The 24398-nt window shown below is 47.7% G+C and overlaps 1 protein-coding gene across 2 annotated transcripts in view; it reads right to left on the bottom strand.

Annotated features, from left to right (window-relative positions):
• The window catches only part of NBAS (NBAS subunit of NRZ tethering complex), a 2067161-nt gene that overhangs the window by 153924 nt on the left and 1888839 nt on the right, over positions 1-24398 (bottom strand). For both annotated transcript variants that reach the window (XM_085610668.1, XM_085610669.1), the window contains one exon: positions 17576-17715. In XM_085610668.1, coding sequence (XP_085466794.1) covers positions 17576-17715 — 140 coding nt within the window. The remainder of the gene's footprint in view (positions 1-17575; positions 17716-24398) is intronic.

Below are 24398 nucleotides of genomic sequence, written 5' to 3'. Positions count from 1 at the left end.
ATAGTAGCACTACTCGCAGGACTTTCAAGTCATGTGACAAACCCAAAAGCCAGATGCAAAAACCAGAGGCAAACTGTAGGAAGGTGGAATCCGACTGCATGGTTACCCCCACTTTTTCCTGGTGTTTTGCTGGTTTTCTACTTAGACTGACTGGGTTCCTGCTAACCAGGACCCCAGCCTATCTGCTTTCTCCCCAAATTGATTGCATGTGCTTTAGGTACACTCCAGAGTGGATACTGGGGCACCCTTATCAGTCTCTAGTATATGGTATACTATCTACCCAGGACATAGGTACCCCAGAGGCCTCTCACGGGCTGCAGCATGTATTATGCCACCCCTGGGAGACCATGCAAAATGACACAAAAGGTCTGCTGCAGCAGCCTGTGTAAGGTGGTGCATGCACCCCTTACCTAGATATAGGTTCACTATATCTACTACATATCACTGCACATATAAACCTATCAGTCACCCCTATGGCAGGCCTTATCAATCCTGAAGGCAGGGTGCTGGGTTTTATGTGAGAGGGTGTTGTTTGTGATGCAGCCAACCATATATACTTAAGTGCATTATAACCTCGCGGTAAATGCTACCTTTAAAACGGCTGCATGGAAACAAGTCGTGTTTGGTGTCAAACACCTTCGAATCATACCTATAATTCCACCCTCCGAGTGGGAGAAATATGACAAAACCGGTACACCCGGCACCAGCTTTTTTGACCCTGACATCACAAAATGGATGCTGCCAGCCAGACACGAGTCTGCCCTTCTGCTGCTGGACGAAACTCCAGCAAGGGATGGCCTGACAATAGGTTTCCTGTCACAGGAAGGTGTGGCCACCTCCCAGACAGGCTTTAGTATATTGGGGCTGGGTGGGTGCACACAGAGTGTTTTGATGTCTGCACTGGGGGCATTTTCTCCTGCTCTGGCGCAAAACTGGACAAAGGACATGGGTGTAGCCACCCCTCTGTCCTGACCCTCCCACATGTGGGTCCCCAGAGTCTGTCCCACCCCTTCCTTGGGTATAAAGTAGGAACCCCTGACTACAGGACTTTAGAGTTACCTGGACGAAACTCTGCTACAGAAACCAAGTACTTCGGCTATCTACACTACATTGGATGACTGAAGAACCTACCTTGGAGTAAAGGAGATACTACCCTGCGAGGCAGACACCTTAAACGCATCTCACCGGTTTGCATCTCCCGATCTCCTGAGGACTCCGAAGATTTCTGCAACAAAGGAGGTGGGTTCCCAAGTGTCCCCGAGGTCGACTAGTGCTCTCAGCAATCCTGGGACCAGCAGCCCTCGTGGGGACCGTGCAACCTGTACCCCTGTACACCATGTCCATTTGCAGCAGCATATGCTTTTTGGCGATCCCTGAGGCCTACACTCCGCGAGGCTGGTATTTTGTGATTCAGCTCGAGGTCCCTTTGCGATCCCTGGTCCGTCGACCTGTGGGTCCCTGTGAAGGTAACTGACTTTCTGTGGGCTTTCCTGGTTGCTCCAGATGTGCCCTGACTCTCCATAGCTTGGAGAGTCCCCAGGGCCTTGCTGGTCCTCACCGAAGCATCTTTCCTCTGCACGTGTGGGTTGTAGTTGCCAAGGCTTGTTGGTGTGCAATCTGGACACTGACCCCCCAGCACTCGACATCCTTTGTGGGACAGCTCACCTCCGGACTTTGGTTATCGTCGACGTCTCCTGGTCCCCGTGGCTGCAGAGTCAAGCTTCATCTCTTCTCACCTGAAACACCCGACATCGGTGGGCATTCGTCTATCGTGCCCCTGGTCACTGTGAAGTGACCCAGACTCTGTCCCCTCTGCTTTCAGGTTCTTCGCAGCTCTGATCCAGGTTTGGATCACACCGGACACTTCTCATCTTCCTGGCAGCAGGACTTCTTCGCTTCACGCCATTGAAATCAATGAGCGTTTCCGTCACCACTTGACCCCTATGCACCAGGCTCTCCTGGGATAGGTAACACGGGTACCTCGGTACTCTCAAGGGTGCTGGCCTTAGAACCTTCTGTGTTCTAAAGGGTTTGCTTGAAGTCCTCTCCTAAGTGTCCTTAATCTTTAAAATTCCAACCGGGACTTTCCCATAGAGTTGTATGAAGATCGCGTCTGTGTTCTGACACTGCACCCGGCCTCCGTGGGTCCCCTGTGTCACTGCCTTGGGTGGTTCTTTGGGGTCCCAGCGATTCTATGTGCTCTAGGCACTGTGTCTAGTCAAGTCATGGTTGTTATACCACTCTCTTAGTATATGGTTTGGTCTCCCCCGGAGCCCACTGTGTATTGTGCTATTTACTGTCGTTCTAGTGCTTTAATATTGTGTACCTTGTTCTCTAATCGCATAAAGAGGTTAGTAGAGAGTGTTTAGTAACAAATACATATATTTTATATATTCCTTGTGTGGTTCTCCTTTCATTTGGTCATTCAGGAGGTTATAATCTGGTAAACCAAGCTGCTTTACATTCCTTCGAGACTTAGCCTGAAGGCTGCTCTCCATAGCTACCACTAGGATAGCTTTCAATAAAGGTTGTCTTTAACCTAATCATCAATAAGGGTCGTTTGGACAGGTGGAAGGTGCCCACTATAACTAGTGGACAGCAAAAATCAGGCCAACTTCTCACCAAACCTCATGGCAATATGTCATATATCTGTTTGTGACAGTCCTTACAAGGCTCAAAACCTTTAGTTGTTGGATGAGACATAGCCCTTGCACACTGGTTAAAGAATCTGAGCAAAAGTTCATCAAAGTTGAGGAAAAAGTTGGGCGAGCGCTCTGGATCCATATACAAAGAGCTGAATCTGCAGTTAGAAGCATCAATCAGAAAGTAGACTATTTATCTACAAATGTTTATCAGCAAATAGTTAAAAGCAAGTAAGTGGGGTTTTATCAAGCTGATTCTTTTGATTCTTTAGACCCGATTTCAAAGAACTTTGTTAGACCCGACATCCTTGGTGTGATCTTCCCCTAAACATTTTGCCTTCACCCGGCCTGCTTTCTGAAATTCGTTTTTGTTGACATTAGGACTGCTACCCTGTGCTAATATATTTATGTTCTCTCCATAAAACATTGTAAAATTGCCACATTTAATTTACTTATAGGTCCCTAGAATCCGGTACTACATGATAACTAGGGCCTGTAAATTAAATGCTACTGGTGGGTCTGCAGCACCATATGTACTACCCACCACAGTAGCATTTTAAAAGATGTCTCAGGCCTGCCTCTGCATCCAGTAGCGCAGCAAAATAAACTTTTGCCAGACCTAAGCCTTCCTTTTTAATAAATATGTCACTCCTAAGGTAGGCATATTTTTAAGTTTTGGATGTACTGGTAGTGAAAAACTCCTACATTCACTTTTTACTACTGTAAGGGCTCCAATAGGATAACATTGTCTTATTTTATTGCAATTTAAAAATGCTAACTTTTGACTGGGAACAGGTAGAAAGATTATGTTTAGACTCAGATAAATTGTGTAAGAAAACACCTCTTTTTGTGTGATCACCCCCCCAAAGTTTTGGACTGATGCTGCTGGTTTTTTTACTCAGCGTGCACTGAGGTCTGCTAAACAGAACTCTGTGAAAGTGCTCTGGCCTTTAATAGTATTTTTTCTATTGACTTATACCCAATTGGTGTGACTTTACTTACTTATAGTTCCATAGTATTTGGTACAAAGGTCCCAGGGCCTGTAAGTTAAAGTGGCTCGCCAGGGCTGCAGCACTTGTTCTGCTACCTTGGATGTGACCATGAGAAAACACGTCCTCCAGTCTACCACTGCAGACCAGTTTTAAACTGCTAACTCGACTTTGCCATTTAAACTAATGGCCAAGCCCAAACCTTCCTTTTAATATATTTAATATATTTAAGTCACTGCCACAACAGGCCTGCTGACGACTCAGCAATGCTAACTTCTGACTGGGACTACTAAAGTTGGTGCTTCAAGGTATCAAACTAATTGATACATTAAACCCGACTTGATGCCCAAGTCAAATGTAATAAAACTTCTTTAGCAAGTTATCAATCTATTGCACAGGTTTTCCATGGCCATTGGCAGAGGCTGGCCACCAGTCAGCCTTCTGTCCTCCTGGGAAGAAGTGTGAACTACCAGAAGCTGGATTAATAGATCCATGTTGTTTTAAAGAGATGTTACCTCTCCCTGGTAGGAAGCCCCACAAGGTATGAGCCCAAAAGGCGAGTTTCAAAGGGGAAGCCGCCTTTGACGGGCAAATGGTGGACACACATGAGAGGGGCTGCTCTTCTGTTCAGGTAGAAGAGTTGGCATCGAGGACAGAGAGGAGAGACCAGTTGCCAAAACATTGTTCTGTGGGTGTGTAGCTCTCAGGTAGCCACACCTCTAGAGTGTACTACCAAGCTCCACACACTGAGAGAGGGGTTCTGACATCTTGGTGGGTGGGAAAGGTCCTAGTAGCCCATTGGCTAGTAACTGCTGAATCCCCCAAGTGCACCTTCTGGGCATATCAGGTGCGTATCACAGGCCCCCTCATCCCCTGCGGTGCGGGGGGGGGGCACAGAGCTTCAGGAGATCCCCTCAGCACAGTAGTCGGGCCTGAGCGCTCCGAATTCATTCAAGAGTGGGGCCCCTCCATGTACTTTGCAGGGGGGCTCCCTCAACTTTCGTTACGCCAGTGGGGCATAAATATGGCACCCAGACCTGAGAACACATCTGGACTTGGGACTTGAGAGAGGACCAAAGAAGGGCTGCCTTGCTATTCCCAGAACCTGGCAAGAGAGGCTGAACCAAACACTGGACTGCACCTGCTGAGTCTTGGGCTAGCAAAGGGAGGAGTGTGCCTGTGGTTTCTGGTTCATGGAAAAGTCGCACTTGAGTTCCAGACAGAAGAGGTGAACTCAAAGAGTCAGTTGGCTGACTTCCTGTTAGAGCACCAGGGCCACAAAAGCTAATGAAGCCCGTCCTGGCTAGTCATTGGCCACAAACGCATGATAGTCACTGACTGCCAACGTGCTACCAGGGAGACCAAGTCCCTATAGTCAAAAGTTGCACCCAAGTCTGCTGTAGTCAGAGTGCAGTTTGGTCGCCCAAGACAGACCCTAGCCTTCCACAAAGGGAAGCACTGGTTTCGCTGTGACTGGAGACCAGTCGTCCAGGGGCAACTGGACATCTCCTAGACACAGAATACTTCGATGGACATCAACCCCAGTGGCCAAAGTCGCCCAATGTGGACAGTGGAACAAGAGGTAGCCCCAACATTCTCAGCATCTAACGGCATGCTGTATCTCTTGTATCAGGACCACTCGATTAAAGTATATGGCGGTACACCCACAGAGAATGGATCTGGGATTGAGACTGCTTTGGTGACAAGGTAACTGCTCTACAACTCCATACTGGACCCATCAACCTCCTCCTGCCAGAGTTAGTCACCCAAAGTGGGCTGGAATAGCTAAACATAACTTTACAATCGTTTCATAGTTTCAAAACTTTCTGCTTAAAATGCCTGTTGGAATCGTGTATTTAAAATGGTGATTTACAATTTATTTTAAAAATCTATACCTCCGGATCTCTCCGGTTCATTTTGTGTGTTTTGGTGTCTAAAAATTCATAAATATAAGATATATTTTTATAACCTGGGGTCATATTTCTTTCATGTTGTGTGACCACCTTATTTCGTTGTTTTTGTGCTTCTAAATGCTTTATCGTTGTTCCTTTGTTTAATTCTGATTGTTCGAAGTCACAGCTACCCAGGGTTGAGTTAAGGTTTAACAAACAAGCCTGACTGGACTCAAGTCGACATTATGAGTGTATTAGACAGTGAGGTCGCATTACTACTCCAAATAATACACCACATTCCTCACAAATTGCAATTTAAAATCTTCTTTAATGATAAAGTTGGATTTTAAGTCACAATTCTGAAAATACCACTTTTAGAAAAGCTGTGATTTGCCTGCCCTAACCATTTTGTCCTGGTACACAGCCTTGACTTGGTCATCTGAGCATCACATTTTCTCTTATATACCCTAGAGTCTGTTTAGCAAACAAATAAATTCCTCAATAATCCTTGGTTTCTCCAGAGGGTGCATTCTTTGTTCGTGTGATCAATGCCTCCCTCTCTCAAGCACGGAGTCTCTTGAACCTTAAGATTTGCCTCTTGCTTTTCCTGGAGATGATGTTTCACCTTTATTGTGTTCTCCATTTTGTTTTCCTTGATTTACGATTCTGTCTCTTCTAATGCTTTCAGATTCTTCCACTGAACCTTGTGCCCATTTTTCATTTAAGGAAGCCAAGAAGGCACTGGTCCCATCAAAGCACTCGAACGCTTGCACAACGAAGGCAACTGCTTGATCCAGGGCTAACCAGCACCACAATAGGCCCCAGAAAGGGATTATACACTTAACCCGCTTCATCAGAGACCAAAAATAATTCAAAGATAACCACCACCCTGACTGAACTCCACTGGCTCCCGTTCCATGTCAGCATTATGATTAAGAACAGCTAGTTCACCTGTAAGGTCACTGTTACGAGGTGACTGGACGGGACGAGGAGGAGAATGAAAACGCTGATCTCTTACCCCCTCTCCTGTGTTCTGTTTACAGTCGCCGTGGGAACACGAGGTAGAGACCGATCACTGCCCCTTTAACGGCTCAGGTTCCCAGGAAGTCAACCCGACCCATGTGACGGGGTCGCATGGGCCCTAAACCAAAGAAGACACTGCGGAGGCGGGCCATTTGAGGGGAAGTGCAGACAGTGGAAGGGCGAGCCGGGAATTCGTGGAGGACCTGTGCACCGGAGCCACGGGACGAGAAGGACATCGCCAAAGAGCCTGCGAAGAAGAGGCTGCCACACACAGTGGAGAGACCGGGACGCCGCCGCTTCCAAGAATCCAGCAAAGGGAGCCGGACCCTATCCGGTACCACACGCCTGCCAGCCACGCTCCAGGAGGAGCAAGGCTATCAGAGGTACGCTCTCGAATCTGGGGGTGGTTCTCTAAAGGAAACCGCATTGGGAGGGAAGCAACCGCGTGACCGGGAAGCATAAATGCGCAACAACCGCTTGGGGCTCACAGTGTTACCAGTAGTGGCGCTAGCCGTCACCTGGTGGCGGTTCTAGGTGTTACTCCCTCACTCCTCTCCCTACAAACAGCTGGTCCGTATAGGACAACCCCACTAAAACGTGTCTCTTTGTTTGTTCTTTTTTTTTGTTTTATAGTTTCCCACACCCACGGGCCGTTTTCTGTTGGGACAACAAAGAGGACCCAAATTGAATACTTCCTCTGACAGCAAGAAGGAAGCTAGAATCAAGCCTTTGTGAAAGTGTATTGTTAAAATACTGGGAATAAATACTCATTCCACAGCACACTGCCTCTCAGCTCGTCCTTGCCCATTTCACACATGGTGTCAGAAGTGGGATTTGTATGCCATTGACCATCAGACATGGAAGCCCTTATCCAGCAACTCATTTATGGTCAAGAAAAACTGGAACGGGCAGTTGAGAGGCAGATGACGTCGGCACAAGCCGATAGGGAACTCTTCAGTACTTCCATTAACCATCATCTTGAAAGCTTGCACAAATTGTCTGAAGAACAGGGACGTCTTCTAGCACCAACACCAGCCCGACCGGGAACTCAGTCTGGTTTCCCCACTATTGCCCTGCAGAAATACACCTCGGGGGAAGACCCGGATACCTTCCTCATAAATTTCGAACGAGCTGCCAGAGCCTCCGGCTAGCCCGAACAAAAATGGTCTTTCTTTCTGGCTCCACTGTTAAGTGGTGAGGCACAGGCAGCCTACCAAGTAGCCAACCCAATGGGCAACACCCCCTAGAAGGAAATAAAGGAGATCATCCTGGATCACCCAGGCATGGACGCAGAAGCGTACAGGGTGCGCATCCAAAAGGAGAAAGGAAGCCCCGGGGATACCCCAAAAACATTATTCTACAAACTGAAAGCAGCCGCAGATAAAACCTCCGACCCACTCTAAGGAAGAGATAATGTCATTGATATATCTGGAACAATTCCTGGAAGCCCTCCCCTTTCCCACGCAGAGGTAGCTTAAGCAACACAACCACCTCTCTGTTGAGCAAGCGGTGGAAATGGCCACCACCTATTCCAGGGCCCAATCAAGACCATTCCTGGGAAGGGGAGAAGAACCCCCGTCCGACTACAGGGAAACCAGATAAGAAGTACACCAAACCCCTGGTAGAACCCCCGAAGGCCCGCTACCCTAAGCCCGAACCCGTTATGGCCAAGGGACCCCAATGTTTTGACTGCGGGACCTGGGGGCATATAGCCCGATTCTGTCCACAGAGGAAAACCACAGAAGACCCATGGATGTCAATTACCTCCCCCGACACGTCTTGTACACCAAGGAAATGGGCACCTGTTTTTATGTAAGTCTGGTCAAAGACGGTATATGTGTAAAAACCCTCCTCGAATCCGGCTGTAGACAGTCGGTTATCTAGAGAGCCCTGGTTAGACCAGAAAACATTATCAGGCATCAACAAGTGCCCATCCGATGTGTACATTGGGATGTCAAATTGTATCCAATGGCCCGGGTGGGGGTGAGGTTACCAGACGGGAAGATGATACAGGTCAAAGTAGGGGTACTACCTAATCTCCCAGAGAGGCTCATTTTAGGGATTGATAACCCAGAGTTCATGCAGCTCCTCCGAAGTAAATTAAAGGGTATCCCGGATACGTCCCCAATCCTCCTCTCTCAGGCACCCTGGCAAAACGAGAAACACTTCAGCTATGCCCCAAAAAATTACCCCACACTCAAAACAGCATGGCAACAGGCATCCCCCTCCCCTGATACTTACTCGTCCTTCCTAATTGAGCATGATCTGCTCTATAGAAAAGGGAGCCCTTCCAGTCCTAAAAAGCTGCTTGTTCCTCAGGGGTTCCAGGAACAGGTAATGTTCTTTGCACATAGCCATCTGGTGGCCGGCCATACCGGAGCACAAAAGACCAGTCAAAACATCCTTGAGCATTTCTATTGGCCGTTCTATACGTACACATCACTAAGTACTGCCAAGAATGTTAAGTGTGCCAAAAAAAGAATCCCTATCGTCCCCCTCAGGTCCCCCTACAACCCCTTCCAATCATTGGAAAACCCTTTGAGGGCATAGGAATGGACCTCATAGGACCACTGCCTAAATCGAGGAAAGGGAACCAATTCACCCTAGTCCTGATCGACTACGCCACCAGATATCCCGAAGCTTTTGCACTGCGAACCCCAAATACCATTACCATCTGTGAGAAACTCCTAGAGTTGTTCTCTTGTGTAGGTTTCCCACAGGAAATCCTCAGGGATCAAGGCACCCCATTTGTTTCACGATTAATGGACCAAGTTTGCAAACCCCTAGACATCACCCAGATTCGGACCACTGTGTACCATCCGCAGACGGATAGATTATGTGAACGGTACAACGGCACCATCAAGCTGACCTTAAAAAAATGATGACAGCCGAAGGCACTGATTGGGACGCGTTGTTGCCCTTAGCCCTTCTTGTCATACGCCGTCAGAAACAGAGCGGTTTAGGTTGTTCCCCTTTCGAACTCCTATATGGGCGGCAGCCACACACTCTTCTGGAAATGACCAAGGAAACCTGGGAGCAAGAGAAACCAGAAGAGAACTAAACCCTCCTAGAATACTTCCAGGGGTTATGTTCCCGTTTACAGAAGTTGCGTGACTTTGCCCATACTAACCTTGAAAAAGCTCAAAGACGCCAACAGGTGTTCTATGACTAAGGAAAACAAGCATTTGCAATGCAATAGGTCTCGCAATTACGCAAGTTTGAGCTATTGGCACTGTAAATGACAATGCCTCTTATTTATGTTTTTGTTTGTAAAACATAAATAAAACGCATTGTCAATTACAATGCCAATAGCTCAAACTCCCGTAAATGCGAGACCTATTGCATTGCAAATGCTTGTTCTGGTTTGCACCGGAGATTACCACTACCTCCCACAAGGAGTAGCTGTGGAAGCCCCCAGACAGTGTAAAAGTTTTACGATTGTAGTGACAGAAAATTCCGGGTCAGAGGACTCGAGTGGCGCCAGTTACCTCATGAGGCCGAGTGGACAGATTGTATTCTGGAATCGTCTCGCAGATTGGTCCTGATTTTAATAAAATACACCGAAAGTGACCGTGTTGCCCTACAGGTCAAACTTGATAATTTAAATGAAGAAAATCGGTAAATTGGAAGTAAGGCCGTGATTCAACAGTACCGTGAAGATATGCTGAACCGTTTGCAGAAAGAGGAGGAAATTTAAAAAAATGCAAAACCTTTAAATTTCAGCGAAAATACGATGCGCTAAAAGCAGCAGACAAGACTGGTTCCCTCTCTACTGTACAACCCAGCACAAGCGGCAACGCACTGGTATCCACTTCCACATCGGACCTTAGTTCAGCAGTGGAGAGTGAATCAGAGAATGAACAAATAAGGTCCGTCAGGGGGTTGGGGTTTCCAAAACCTTTCCTGGCCCAGGAATTGGATTACCTGCGGCAGGAAAAAAAAATGACAATGCCTTTTATTTATGTTTTAAAAACCAAAACATAAATAAAATGCATTGGCATTTATAATGTCAATTGCTCAAACTTGCGTAAATGCGAGACGTATTGCATTGCAAATGCTTGTTATTAATTAAATGAAAAGCCCATAGGCCTCCCTTATTTAAAATGACATCCTTTTATACTGTGTCTGGTATAGGAAGGGGATATTGTGACCATGGGATCCAGGACCCACTAGTAGTGTAGTGCCATAATGGCGTCATGGGGGCAGGGGGGTGGGTATGTGCGCGTAATGTCCTGTTTATTTTTAAAAGCAATGAATATACAATGTTTTACGGAGTTTTTCCATGCCCACAAACTGCGATTTCCAGCCCACGCCACCTCCCACTGATGCGCTCATGCACCCACCCACAACTCCACACACACTGACTCATGCTTGCACATACGCTGACACACCTACATTTTTCACACACATGGACTCCTGGTTGTACACACACATACACACACACAGACACACCTACAGCTTGGCACAGCCAGGGTTCTCACACGCTGCTCCGCACACACACACTCACAGGCAGGCGAGCACACGCACAGCCAGGCATTGCACACACATGACACTCACACCGGCAAACGCATCCCAACAACAGGTCTCACAAACTGACACATTCAAACACACAGACGCCCCGGAGGGCACTCACTCACAACCGAGCACAGCAAGCCGCATCCAGACACACCGACCTACCAGAGACTTGACTGGCATGCCACAGACTCACCCACCTATCACAGATCCCTCTAGACACACCGACCTACCATACACTGGGGTCTCGAAATCCTCTTCCACACCATGTCAATTCAGCGCAGCATAACACGCGCACAGCATTGGTTTGGGAATCACTGAATTAGAAGTACTGGGAACCAAACGGAAACTGCTATGCGCCAGACGTGCAGAGTAGTCAGCTGTTTTAAGCCTCATGCAGTTTTACTTTCTCAATGTGCCCGCGCAGTTTTCTGTAGAATTTACTTACGTACGTGACGTCTCTCAGCTCAACTCCTATCACTACGCACGCGTGATAACTGAAAGTTAAATGCTTTTATCCGGGCAGTGACCGGCTTGCGAGACATTTCACCCAGATACAGCTGGAACAGTTGGGTGAGACCGGCAGGTGAGTGATTCTGTGTGTGCGTACCTGGCAGATGTGAAGATCGGCCGAGCGCAGTAATGGTGGCTCGCTGGTTGGTATGGGGGCGGGGGTCCTGTTCTGATGAACATGAGCGCTCAGCTCCGGATGTCATTAATCCCCCAAGAGTCGGGAGCACTGGCACGTGTTCTTCCCTTCTTATGCGACTCCCCCTGGTAGGCTTTGGAACAACGTAGTGAGTATCGCGCGGGGGAGAAATAAAATAGTTGCGTATGTGAACAATCCTTTGTAACCACCCAAACGTGCTCTGGGGAAGCTGGACGGTGGTAAAGTTCCAGGGGTCAACGTGGGTAGTGAAGACAAAGGAAGGAGTTGGCGTTTGAGCCCATTTGATGGGGTGCGTTAAGATTGCTGATGTGGTTGAGACTGTGATTTGAGGCTATTTGAACGGTTATTGAGCGGTAGTGTCTGGACTGCTACGATGACGTGATGTTGTATAGTCTTGTATCTGCCCTTATCGGGAGCACCATTTCAACCAACAGTGGTTTATTGGCCTAAATTAAGGGATGTGGTTAGGCCAGAGCAGTTTCGGGACGGCTTTTATGTTAAAGCAAACCAAATGCTGCGTCCCGCAAGTGGTGCGAGCGTGTCCGTTTGACGTTGGGCTGTATAGGCGAGCGTGGTGTGAGCGCGCATTGGCAGAGAACAGACGGCGTGAGCGTGCACATGGACTGTCCGGGGGGAAAGTGCACATCTCCTGTCGGGTGTCCAGGCGAGCGCAATGGGAGCACGCATCGGCAGATAAGATGGCGAGCGCTGTCACTACAGAACCCACCAGTCTCGAGCCACGGGGGCGAGGCACCTGCCTGCAGCGCCTACCGCACAGGCCGTCGAGAGCGGACCCCCCAATGCCCGGCATCCCGCGGGCGGCATGGGCCAGGCGAGGAGGGAGCAAATAGCCAGAGCCCTGCGCGCGGGGCCGAGCGCGAGCCGCCGAGACAGGTGAGCTGCGCCCACGGCCGGGGGGATGGGGACGGGCAGGGAAATGAGGGGAGACGGGAGTTTGGAGAGAAAGAGAGAGAATGCGTGTGATGGGAAGCGGGCAGAAGACACCGGAGAGAGCGGGGCAATAGTAGCTGTTGTTGGGCCGGGGAGTGAAGGTAAGAAGACAGCAGAAGCTGCGCACCGAGCGGTCCGTGAGGGGGCGGAGGAGACCCAGAGCACACGGGTGGGCAAGAGAGAGTCTACAATGAGGACGAAAGTGAAACTACATACTGGCTTGCTGAGGGAAGGGAGACAGGAGATGTGCACGCCGCGTGGCTGTAGGCGCGTACACCAACTCAAATCCGCCGAGACCATGCGCGTGCCCATCTCCTGTCCCACTTCCGAGGCAAGTCAGCAACAATAGATCTCGCTGGCGACAGCGCTTCGCGCTGCGTTCGCCAGGCGAGACCTAAAAATGGTGCCACCTCCAAGTAAACGACTGGGTGCTGGTTCTTTTGCTCTCTTCCCTCCCGAAAACCCAAGCCGAGTGATCTTTTGAAGAAGTGGCTAGGTCCCCCTCCCAACGACAACCTAGTACTAACCTGAGGACCGACCAAACCCCCTACACCAGTTGGATGTTAATGAAACCCTACTTGAACCACAAAAGAAGGAGCTACAAACACTGTTGGCCCCTTTTTCTCCTATGTTTAGTGACATACCAGGACGAACTACATTGATAGAACATTCCATCCCTTCACAGCCTAGGAAGGTAGTGAGACAACGGCCATACCACATTCCCGCAGCCCGCAGGAAGGCCATAGAAGATGAGATCCAGAACATGCTCGTAATGGGAGTTATCCGTCCCTCCCAGAGTGAGTGGTCCTCCCCAGTGGTCCTAGTCCCCAAGCCTGATGGCTCAATGAGGTTTTATATAGACTTCCGAGCCCCGAATGCCATCACAAAATTTGACTCTTACCCCCTACCCCGGGTCGATGAACTAATCGAACAGCTGAGGGAGGCCCAATACATCACAACCTTAGACCTCACCAAGGGCTATTGGCAGATCCCCTTATACCAACAAGACCAGGCCAAGACAGCGTTCACAACCCCTTCAGGTCTCTATTAATTTACGGTCCTCCCCTTTGGCCTCCACGGGGCACCAGCCACTTTTCAAAGGCTCATGGATGTGGTATTACGGGAACATCAGGGGTATTTATCTGCATACCTCGATGATATTGTAATATACAGCTCTAGCTGGGAACAACACCTAAAATATTGTGGGAGGGTACTCCAGGCCCTTACAGTGGCTGGGCAACACGTAAACTCAAAGAAGTCCCGGGATGGATATCAGAAGGTTTGTTACTTGGGATACCTCCTCGGGAACGGGTAATCGAACCACAACACGAGAAAGTAAAGGCCATCACCAATACGCCTTTCCCCACAACCAAACGGGACATCAGAGCATTTCTGGGATTGTTAGGGTATTATCGAAGGTTCATCCCCCATTATTCCGCAATAGCCTTCCCATTAACGGACCTCCTAAAAAAGGGTGTCGGAGCAAAAGACCTCCTCTCTGCCTCCCCTCAAGCCCGCCAGGCCTTTCAGGAACTCAAAAAAGCCATTACCTCTAGCCCTGTCCTGGCATCCCCCGACTTCACCAGACCGTTCATCCTCCAAACAGACGCCTCTGACTCTGGTCTGGGGGCTGTCCTGTCCCAGCTGTCAGATGAAGGCCTGGAACTCCCGATAGTATTCATCAGCAGGAAGCTGTTCTCCCGTGAAAAGAACTACCCTGTCATTGAAAAAGAGTGTCTGGCAGTGAAGTGGGCAGTAGAAAAGCTTCGCTACTACCTGGAGGGCTCACCCTTCGTCTTGCATATGGACCACGCCCCCCTTCAATGGTTGAGCTGCAACAAAGGGAACAATCCCTATGTCCTGAGGTGGTTCCTTTCTCTCCAGCCCTTTTCCTTTGAAGTCCGACAGCGGTGTGGGAAGTGCAATGGGAATGCGGACTTCCTATCCTGTGTCACCCAGTTTCCCGACCGTGAACTGTCAAGGGGGGAGAGGGGGAGAATGTGTTACGAGGTGAGTGGACGGGACGAGGAGGAGAATAAAAACACTGATCTCTTACCCCTTTATGTCTCTCCTGTGTTCTGTTTACAGTCACCGTGGGAACAAGAGGTAGAGACCGATCACGGCCCCTTTAACAGCTCAGGTTCCCAGGAAGTCGACCCGACCCATGTGATGGGGTCACATGGGCCCTAGACCAATGAAGACACTGCGGAGGCGGGCCATTTAAGGGGAAGTGCAGACAGTGGAAGGGTGAGCCAGGAATTCGGAGGACTGGAGGACCTGTGCACCGGAGCCACGGGACGAGAAAGACACCGCCAAATATACTGCGGAGAAGAGGCCGCCGCACACAGTGGAGAGACCGGGACGCCGTTGCTTCCAAGAATCCAGCAGAGGGAGCCAGACCCTATACGGTACCATGCGCCTGCCAGCCACGCTCCAGGAGGAATGTGGCTACCACAGGTACGCTCTCAAGTACGGGGGTGGTTCTCTAAAGGAAACCGCATTGGGAGGGAACCAACCGCGGGGACCGGGGAGGCATAAACGCGCAACAACCACTTGAGGCTCACAGTGTTAGCAGTAGTGGCGCTAGCAGGCACCTGGTGGCAGTTTTGGGTGTTACTCCCTCACTCCTCTCCCAGGTCCGTATAGGACAACCCCACTAAAACGTGTCTCTTTGTTTGTTCTTTTTTTTGGTTTTACCATTTCCCACACCCAAGTGCCCTTTTCTGTTGGGACAATGAAGAGGACCCGAATTGAATACTTCCTCTGACAGCAAGAAGGAAGCCAGAGTCAAGACTTTGTGCCAGTGCATTCTTAAAATACTGGGAATAAATACGCATTTTACAGCAGACTGCCTCTCAGCTCATCCTTGCCCATTTCACAGTCAACTTGGACAAAAATCCTTCCTATCTGCCCGATACTCTAACCATCTTCAGTGGATCGGACACAGAACTACTTTAACAGTTAGATTTAGAAAGACCAAACCGTCCTCTAGCTGAAAAAAGAACCTCTTCTAGGTGCACTACATCTTTAAACTTCAAAACGCTCCTACCATTTCCTTTCAAATGTAGTCATCTCACACTGCCTCTCTAAACGAACTTGGATGGCACTCTATAAACACATACATACGATATTTTGCTTTCCTGGACCCAAACCGCGAATTTTCAAATACAATGGCATTTACATTCTTTGGGTGTCAAGAGATCAAGGCCTCCCCATCAGGCAAGGCGTGAGCATGCACATTACACGCTGACCTATCTATTGCTGCCTTGGATCATCATCTGGGACAGCATTATTCAAGATCTTAAAACACGTGGAAGTCCTATCATTTGAGAGATGCCATATTTGATTTTCAGGAGAATAAATCAGCAGGTTGTGGTCTCATTGTCCTTACTGTACACAGCCCTCCACTTGGGAGCCGGTCTTGACACTTCATTGGGAACTGCTTCGCTGACACATGACGCTAAAGGAAAGTTAGCAACAAGTGGTTTTCCACTAATCATTGACATGTGAAGATGACAGCGTGCTGAGTGTCTGTAAAAAAGGTAATTTAACAGCTCACCTTGAAGGACAGATAAAAGGCTGACTGACTGCCGAGCTCTCAAAAAACGAAGAGAAAGCAACTAGCTGTAAATTACAAAACGTAAGAGCGCGAGATTGCTAAAAGCCAGTACGGACCCTTCAGCGAGTGTCAGTCGGAGGTAATAAATGTTACAGGAAAGCGTAGGCTGGCCTCAGATGAAAAAAAATAATTCAAAACAATAAGCTACAACGCTTTTTTGCCTGAAAGCAACACCAGTAAAATCATAGATTCTCTGCCATGTTCAAACTCTCGAGGCGCCAAGAAATCCTTCAAAGCAGGCATCTGTTTCAAGGCCACTAGGAACATGAGCGTTTCTAAAAAATAACATCTCGTTATACAGATAAACCTGAATTAAGAATCGTCTTCACAGTTTTCCCCAAAAGGAAACTTATGTAGCAAAGTATGCAATTAGATTTTCAGACTAAAACACTGGATTTAGTTGAAATGAGGCGCCTGTAGCAACGGTAACATACAGGGACCCTGAGATCAGATACAGAGCAGGGAGCGTTGCATCAGGACCGCCGGGGACATACAGGGACCCTGAGATCAGATACAGAGCAGGCAGCGTTTCATCAGGACCGCCGGGGACATACAGGGACCCTGAGATCAGATACAGAGCAGGGAGCGTTGCATCAGGACCGCCGGGAACATACAGGGACCCTGAAATCAGATACTGAGCAGGGAGCGTTTCATCAGGACCGCCGGGGGCATACAGGGACCCTGAGATCAGATACAGAGCAGGCAGCGTTTCATCAGGACCACCGGGGACATACAGGGACCCTGAGATCAGATACAGAGCAGGCAGCGTTACATCAGGACCGCCGGGGACATACAGGGACCCTGAAATCAGATACTGAGCAGGCAGTGTTTCATCAGGACCGCCGGGGACATACAGGGACCCTGAGATCAGATACAGAGCAGGGAGCGTTGCATCAGGACCGCCGGGAACATACAAGGACCCTGAAATCAGATACTGAGCAGGGAGCGTTTCATCAGGACCGCCGGGGGCATACAGGGACCCTGAGATCAGATACAGAGCAGGCAGCGTTTCATCAGGACCGCCGGGGGCATACAGGGACCCTGAGATCAGATACAGAGCAGGCAGCGTTTCATCAGGACCGCCGGGGACATACAGGGATCCTGAAATCAGATACAGAGAAGGGAGCGTTTCATCAGGACCGCCGGGGGCATACAGGGACCCTGAGATCAGATACAGAGCAGGCAGCGTTTCATCAGGACCGCCGGGGACATACAGGGACCCTGAGATCAGATACAGAGCAGGCAGCGTTACATCAGGACCGCCGGGACATACTTACAGGCTCACACTTGTAACGGGAGGCCAGGCCTCCAAGAGCAAGGCCAGGTGCTGGAAGTGCGCTGCGCTCCGGCTGGAGCCCAAGAGCTCCAGGAAGAGAGAGTGCCGCTTCTCCTCGCTCTCGATATCGGATATATCCACCTGGAAGAGGAGGGAGAGAAAAGGAAGGGAGTATTACAGGACTGCTTTAATGGGCGCGGTTTAGAACAATAGTATAATAATAAAATTAACAACACTAATACTGATCTAACTACAGATTCCACACTTCTGAATTCTCCCAAGCACCAGAAGGGAACGAGTCTCCTTTTCCAGCAGCTACTCCTGGGAGCCGGTAGGTCGTGGCACTGATCTCTGCAGTGGCCTTGTTCCGTGTATGACAGTGATGGTGAGGAGTTGTAAGCAAGCCCCACCCGTGTGTGCTGACGTCAGTTTACAACAGAGCATTAGGCATCCAGGACGCCTGGCGTCAGTAACAGACCGAGAAGATGACAGCGTGCAAAATCTAATATTAAACTTCATTAAAACCTAGAAGACCACAACACAGAACAGAGAGGGCAGCAGGTCAGTGAGTAATCTCCAATTACATTAAATATACACCAGAAAACGTGCTACTAAATGTAAAAGGAAGTTGTTCTTCTACTTACTCCTCATATTTTAAATAGATATCAAAACAGTATCTCTCAATAGATGGAGGTTCTGAGGCGTGGGCTTCACAACAGAAAGATCCAGCACGACCAAGCGGGGAAAATGGTCTATCCCGTAGACCTACCTGACAGTCAATACAGTAGGTGCCTGGAAAAGGTGTTGGTGGACGCACATGCAGCAGGATGTGGCAGATGTACAGCACCTTAACACCCCTAGCTAAAGCCAGAGAGGCAGCTTTGGCTCTGGTGTAATAAATCAGAAAGCCTTAAGGAGGTTTCTTCTTGGCCAAGGCATAGCACATCTTGAAATGCAGCAGTCCGCCTCTAGACTGCCTTTCCCTTCGTTGCACTAGAAAATCAAACCAAGAGTTGGTCGTCCATCCAGGGATCCTTAGAAAGGTTGATATAGGATCTAAGGGCTTTCTTGTCAACCGAAGAAGCCTCTCCTCCTCTTTCGAGGCATACAGTGGAAAGAAGACAACTGGGAGTATGATTAACTGGTGCACATGAAAAGGCAGCAATGATGCATGAGTCCAAAGGACCAGCTTGTTCAGAAAGACAGTGCAATATGCAGTTACAGCTACAGCGCTTGCACTTGATTGATGCAGAAGTAATCGCAATGAGGAAGACAGTATTAGAGGTCTGTAGTCACAGTTCACATTAAGAAGGTAACAAACAAATTACTGTGACATAATGAACGGCAAAGGAGGAAACATGTATGTGAGCCCTTTTAAAAAATGCATCACAACTGGTGACATACACATAAACAGAGACGGCTGATCAATGTAGAAAGGCCGAGAGGTTTACAAATAACAGTGCAAATGAAAAAGCCTTGCAGAACCAAAGACAAGACAAACAGAAGTACATCAGAAAGTTTTGTTTGTACTGGACTGACGCAATGGTCAGTGGAGTGGATTGACCCTTATGCTTGCATCAGGACACAAACTTTTTCCAGTGTCCAGACTAGATCAACTTCTACAGACAGAAAGCAGCCATGATGAAATACAACATGTCTTCAAGAAGATTGAATTTGCTCACCGTGTTCCGCTCAATTTCTAGCCAAGAAGGTGTAGGTTTTGAAGGTTTGGGTGAAGAACACTACCCTGTTGTTGGGAGAGGAGGTCTTCCTGAAGACGTAGATAAAGGAGGGAGAAACACTCTGAATCATCAGGCCGGAGTACCAGACTCTCCAAGCCCAGTGTGAGGGTATCAGAATGAGCTGAGCTCAATCTCTCCAGACCTTCTTCAGAACCCGGGGAACCAGTGGTAGAGGTTGTACATGTAAAGGAGACCAGAGTTCAATGGCTGGTGAAAAGGGTCTCCCATAGCATCTTGAGGCAGAAATTCTAAAGCGCACAAAGCTTGACAATGAGCGTTCCTGTTGGCAGTGAGAAGATTTACCTAAGGCACAGCGCACCGGAAGAATATGCCTTGTACCACCTCAAAATTTAAACATTACTCATGATCAGTTTGATTACACCTGCTGAGTTCATACGCCTTAGAATTCAAAGTATCTGTCAAATGACTGACAGTCATAGAAATTCCTTGAAGGTCCAGAAAGTGCCACAGCTTCAGCACCTCCTGGCACAGCACTTTAGGAGTGGAACGCCATGTAATCGTAGGAGTTGTTGTAAATTGGCAGCGATTGGCTTAGCATTAGCGGAATCCATCTTGTATTTAGAGGCTTCTTGTCCATTTTGCGGAATCCATTTTGTATTTCTGACAGCCATTTTGTTTGCCATGTGCTCACCATGTGCTTTGTCCTCCCTCAGTGTTGACTGCTCTTGTAATCTGCCTAGAAACGAACTATATTTAGCGTCTTCCACCTTTGCACATGCCCAGTGAGTTTTCAACTTTCCTTGCAGCTGTTAGTAGTATGTAACTGTCAGGATGTGTTTACTAGCATTGGCAAACTGTTAACTCCTCCTACTTGTCGACTGTGCATTTCTATATGAACTTATATGTACATAAAATCTGCTGCTGTACTTGTACCGCCCTCTTTCAAGCCCCTGTGTGGGTATAAAAGGACCATGCTCCTTCTGTTTGGTGTGCTACTTCATTCAATACCGAAGGGTGCTGTGTGAATGTAGTTCCACCTCATGAGGTTTATTAAACTTTGTATTTTCTATTCCAGTTTCTGTGCCAACTTCTTCCTATTGGTCTGAGGACTCTGTGCAGAGAAGGGTGAACCCCTTGCATTGGTAGGCCTAGCTGAGGTCCACTTCTACAAATTGGCGCCCAACCAGAGGGGCTCATCGGCGACTCGGATGCCCAAATAATTGGTTGCGACAAAGGATTGGAATCTCGCTCTAGACGCGATCGCTGCCCGATGAGACCCGAGTCTTGGCAACCATGGCGTTTTTCCTTTCTCTCTGATCTGACCATCCAGGTGGTGCCGGTCCTCGACTGAGATCTCTTCTGTTGATTCGCCGTGCAGTGACCATTTGGTCGATTTTAGAACTTGGCAGTGGGGACCTGGACACCAAGTGATTGGTAAGTGTCATTCTGCGGCGCTTGCTGTTGGTTTTTATGCCTGGGATTGGTAAGGTAGTTTAGTAACACTTACTGCGGCTTTTGTATTTTGGATTTGTGTTGGCCAACTTAGATTTCTATGTAATTCATAAATAAATTGCAATTTATATAGGCAGGTAATGAGGAGAATTTTCTCTATCTGAATTGATTTGAACGGCACATCGTACTAAAGGTACCTTAAGTGCTACTTTGATTAAAATACTGCATATTCTGCACTATTTTTGGCATGCCTGTTTTTAGCACACTTCGTAGGATGTGTTGCTTTTGTAGTGGTACCAATTTGAGACTCGATGAAGCACAACTGGCCCCCCCGGAGGGGACGCCTAATAGGGATATGTATATTAAGCATGGTCTTTTTTCTATAATGTACAGCACATTATGGAATAAATACACTCGTAAGGATCCTGAGTTGCGTTGGCCTATGTATGGGTCATTTGATTTACGAAAGATTGAGTATGTGGAACAATGTCTGTGTAAGCGAAAGACTAGGCAAGATATGTTTGATTGTGTACGAATGTGGGAGAAAGAAGCGCGTGAACGAATGAAGCGTGAGCAAGCCTTGATTGAAAAAGAACAGCGAAAGAACATTTATGTGAAAGCATTAGAGCTGAAGAACAAAGAAATAAAAGAGTTCAAAGAGAGAGAAGATAGGGAGCGCAATTTACAGGTAACTGGCCAATACGCTGTTCGGCGGCCCCTTTATTCTATACTTAATAAACCACAAGATGATTCCTTATTATTAGATCGTCCTCCACCTCCGTATACTGTTCCTTCTGCCCCTCATGAGTCAGATGAGGACTCTAGTTCGGAGGAACACAAGGCACGAGAAACTCGTTCTATGTTGACCGCTGCGCGTTCGACCCAGCTTGGATCTGCTGCTCGTAAAGCAGTTCGTAGCATTGCCCCCGCCTCTGAACTTCTAGATAGTATGAAAGGGTGGCAGGAAAGGGAGCAGCTGTATTTTACTGAGGTGTTCGCCACAGAGGTCCTTGAGCTGTTTAGGAAATATTCTGAGGAGTTAGAGCCCGACGATGTAGCAGTTAATTGTAAGCAAATGCGTGATGGTCTTTTTGTTTTCCCCCAGGTGAATGATACAATCAGGCGTTTGGTTAAACTGCGTGTTGATGCAGTCCGTTTCCGAGAGGAGAAAAAGGCTGCAAACGTAGCTGTACAGACATCTCAGACCGGCATGACACAAGCTTCTATTTCCGGAACAGATAAGACTATGATAGTTCATGCGAAACTTATGCGGGAGGCCGCGCCTTTGTATGTTCCCCCTAAAGGACAGGGTACAAGTGATGATAAGGCCTCTATCGATGCAAAGGGTTATTTTATTTATAATTGGGTTTACACTCCTTGGAATAGGACGGATGTCATGGCACTTAAAACTGCATTGCCTGATCCGCGGAAAAATCCAGCCGCTTTTTATGAGGAAGTTGAGGGTGCTATTAGCTCTTGTACTATGACTTTGCCTGATATTGATTTATTTTTCGGATTGATATTACTGCCTGATATGTGGAGAACTGTTCGTAAAATTGATGATCGTGCAGCTTTTGGGGCGTTATGGAAAGAGTTAGAACAAATGGATGTAGAAAGGGAACCCGCACAGAAGCCATGTCAGTTAATTTTAGATCTTCCCGCAGCTATATTAGTTAAGTTAAAAACGATTATTCCCCCTAAAAAGATAGATTGGACTGTTTTAGCGTCTTGTAAGCAAAAGGCAGATGAATCGGTCTCTGATTTCTTTACACGCTTTGAAGAAGCATTCCACGATTTTAGTGGCCAGTCATTGACAGATGACACGGGCAGACATCTGTTTGTCGATAAATATGTCGCAAACCTGTTGCCAGGAAAAGCTAGTCGCTTAAAAGCCAGTGAGAGTTCATGGACTACCTCTTCTCCGGTTTCTCTCTTGACTATGGCTCAGTATTATGAACGCCAGGAATTAGAAGCAAAGGGTAATGAGGATAAGAAGACTAAAGAATTAAAAACGAAGGTTATGTTGGCTCAGGCTTATGGTCCGCCTTTTAGAGGTAGTGATAGAGGTGGACGTGGATCTTATGGTTCGTCTTTCCCTTCTTATACTCGTTTGAATTTGTCTGCTGACCAGTGCGCGTACTGTAAGAAATTTGGGCATTGGGCTTCCGATTGTCCAGCACTCTGTGCTCAGCAGTGTCCACGTGGTCGGGGACAAATTAGAAATCGCTCAGGATTTTCAGGGCCTAGAGCAAGCACAGGTGATCGTGCTAGGTTTGATGCTAATATACGTGGGCAGAATGGGTTTAACACTTTTGATAGAAGGAACCAATATCAAATGTCCGACTATGTGCCGTCGGATTCTCAAGATTCTGCCTATGCATAGGATTGCCTAGGATGGGGTAAGGAATCAGTTGAAGTTCCAGTAGAACAGAGGGGTCCCTATGTTACAGCAAATGTTTTGGGTTCCACTGATCAGTTTCTGGTTGATACAGGAGCTACTCGTAGCGCCTTGTCTAAACAATTGGTTCCAAGGGCTCCCCTGTCTGGCTTAACCATTACATCGATAGGTTTCGATGGAACCCCTTCCCTTAGCCCATTGTCACAACCACTTGCATTCCATGTGGATAAATTTACTGCTCCGTGTCCATTTTTGCTTTCCCCGAATACACCAGACAATATTGTGGGTCTTGATATGCTTAAGTATTTCAGGGCTACGATACGATGTTCTCCAGAAGGTGTACGTGTTATCTTGAATGACAACCATCCTGTGAAGGAGAGAGCTTGTCTTGTTAAAGAGGATATTGCATTAGCTTCACTCCCTAGTAATTTGTGGGCTACTTCAGACACTGATGAAGGGTAAATGGTTATTCCACCAGTACATATTAGTGTCAAGGAGGGCGCTGTGCTGCCACGTTTGCCTCAATACAAAATTTCACAGGAAGGTGAAGAAGCACTCATACGTATTGTCCATGATCTCATTGAAGTGGGGGTTGTTGAGGAAGTTCCTTACAATGTTTGTAACAGTCCGATTCTTCCTATTCTGAAAAAAGATACTGACACTAGGATTTACCGATTCATTATTGATTTGCGAGAAGTTAACAAGATTGTAGTACCACAATACCCCGTGGTTTCTGACATAACAACACTTCTTACTTTGGTTCCTCCGACAGCAACTACATTCTCTGTGATAGACTTGAAGAATGCTTTCTTTTCGATCCCTATTCATCCTGATAGCCGATATTTGTTCGGTTTCACTTTGAATAATCGATCGTATAGATTTTGTAGAGTTCCTCAAGGCTATACTGAGAGTCCTAGTATTTACAGTCAAGCATTAAAAAGACAACTTGATTCTTTTGTTTTGCCTGAAGGTGTGGCTCTCATACAATATGACGATGACATCTTGTTGGCAGCCGATACCCCTGAACAGTGTGAAAAATTTACTTTGTCCTTGCTATCTTTTCTTGCTTCCCATCATCACAAAGTGTCACGAAAGAAACTGCAATATTGTAGACCGAAAGTAACCTACTTAGGTCACCTTCTGTCTAAAGAGGGCCGTGCACTCACACCAGATTGTATTTAAGCTATTTTAGACACACCAGTGCCCCTTACTCAGAAAAATGTCCGTGCATTCATTGGTCTTACTTCTTTTTGTAGGAAATGGATATTAGG

This window comes from Triturus cristatus, chromosome 6, assembly GCF_964204655.1.
Source record: "Triturus cristatus chromosome 6, aTriCri1.1, whole genome shotgun sequence".
In the NCBI taxonomy this organism is placed as follows: Eukaryota; Metazoa; Chordata; class Amphibia; order Caudata; family Salamandridae; genus Triturus; species Triturus cristatus.
The sequence above is the reverse complement of the archived record's forward strand: the minus strand, read 5'-3'. Positions and strand labels throughout refer to the sequence as shown.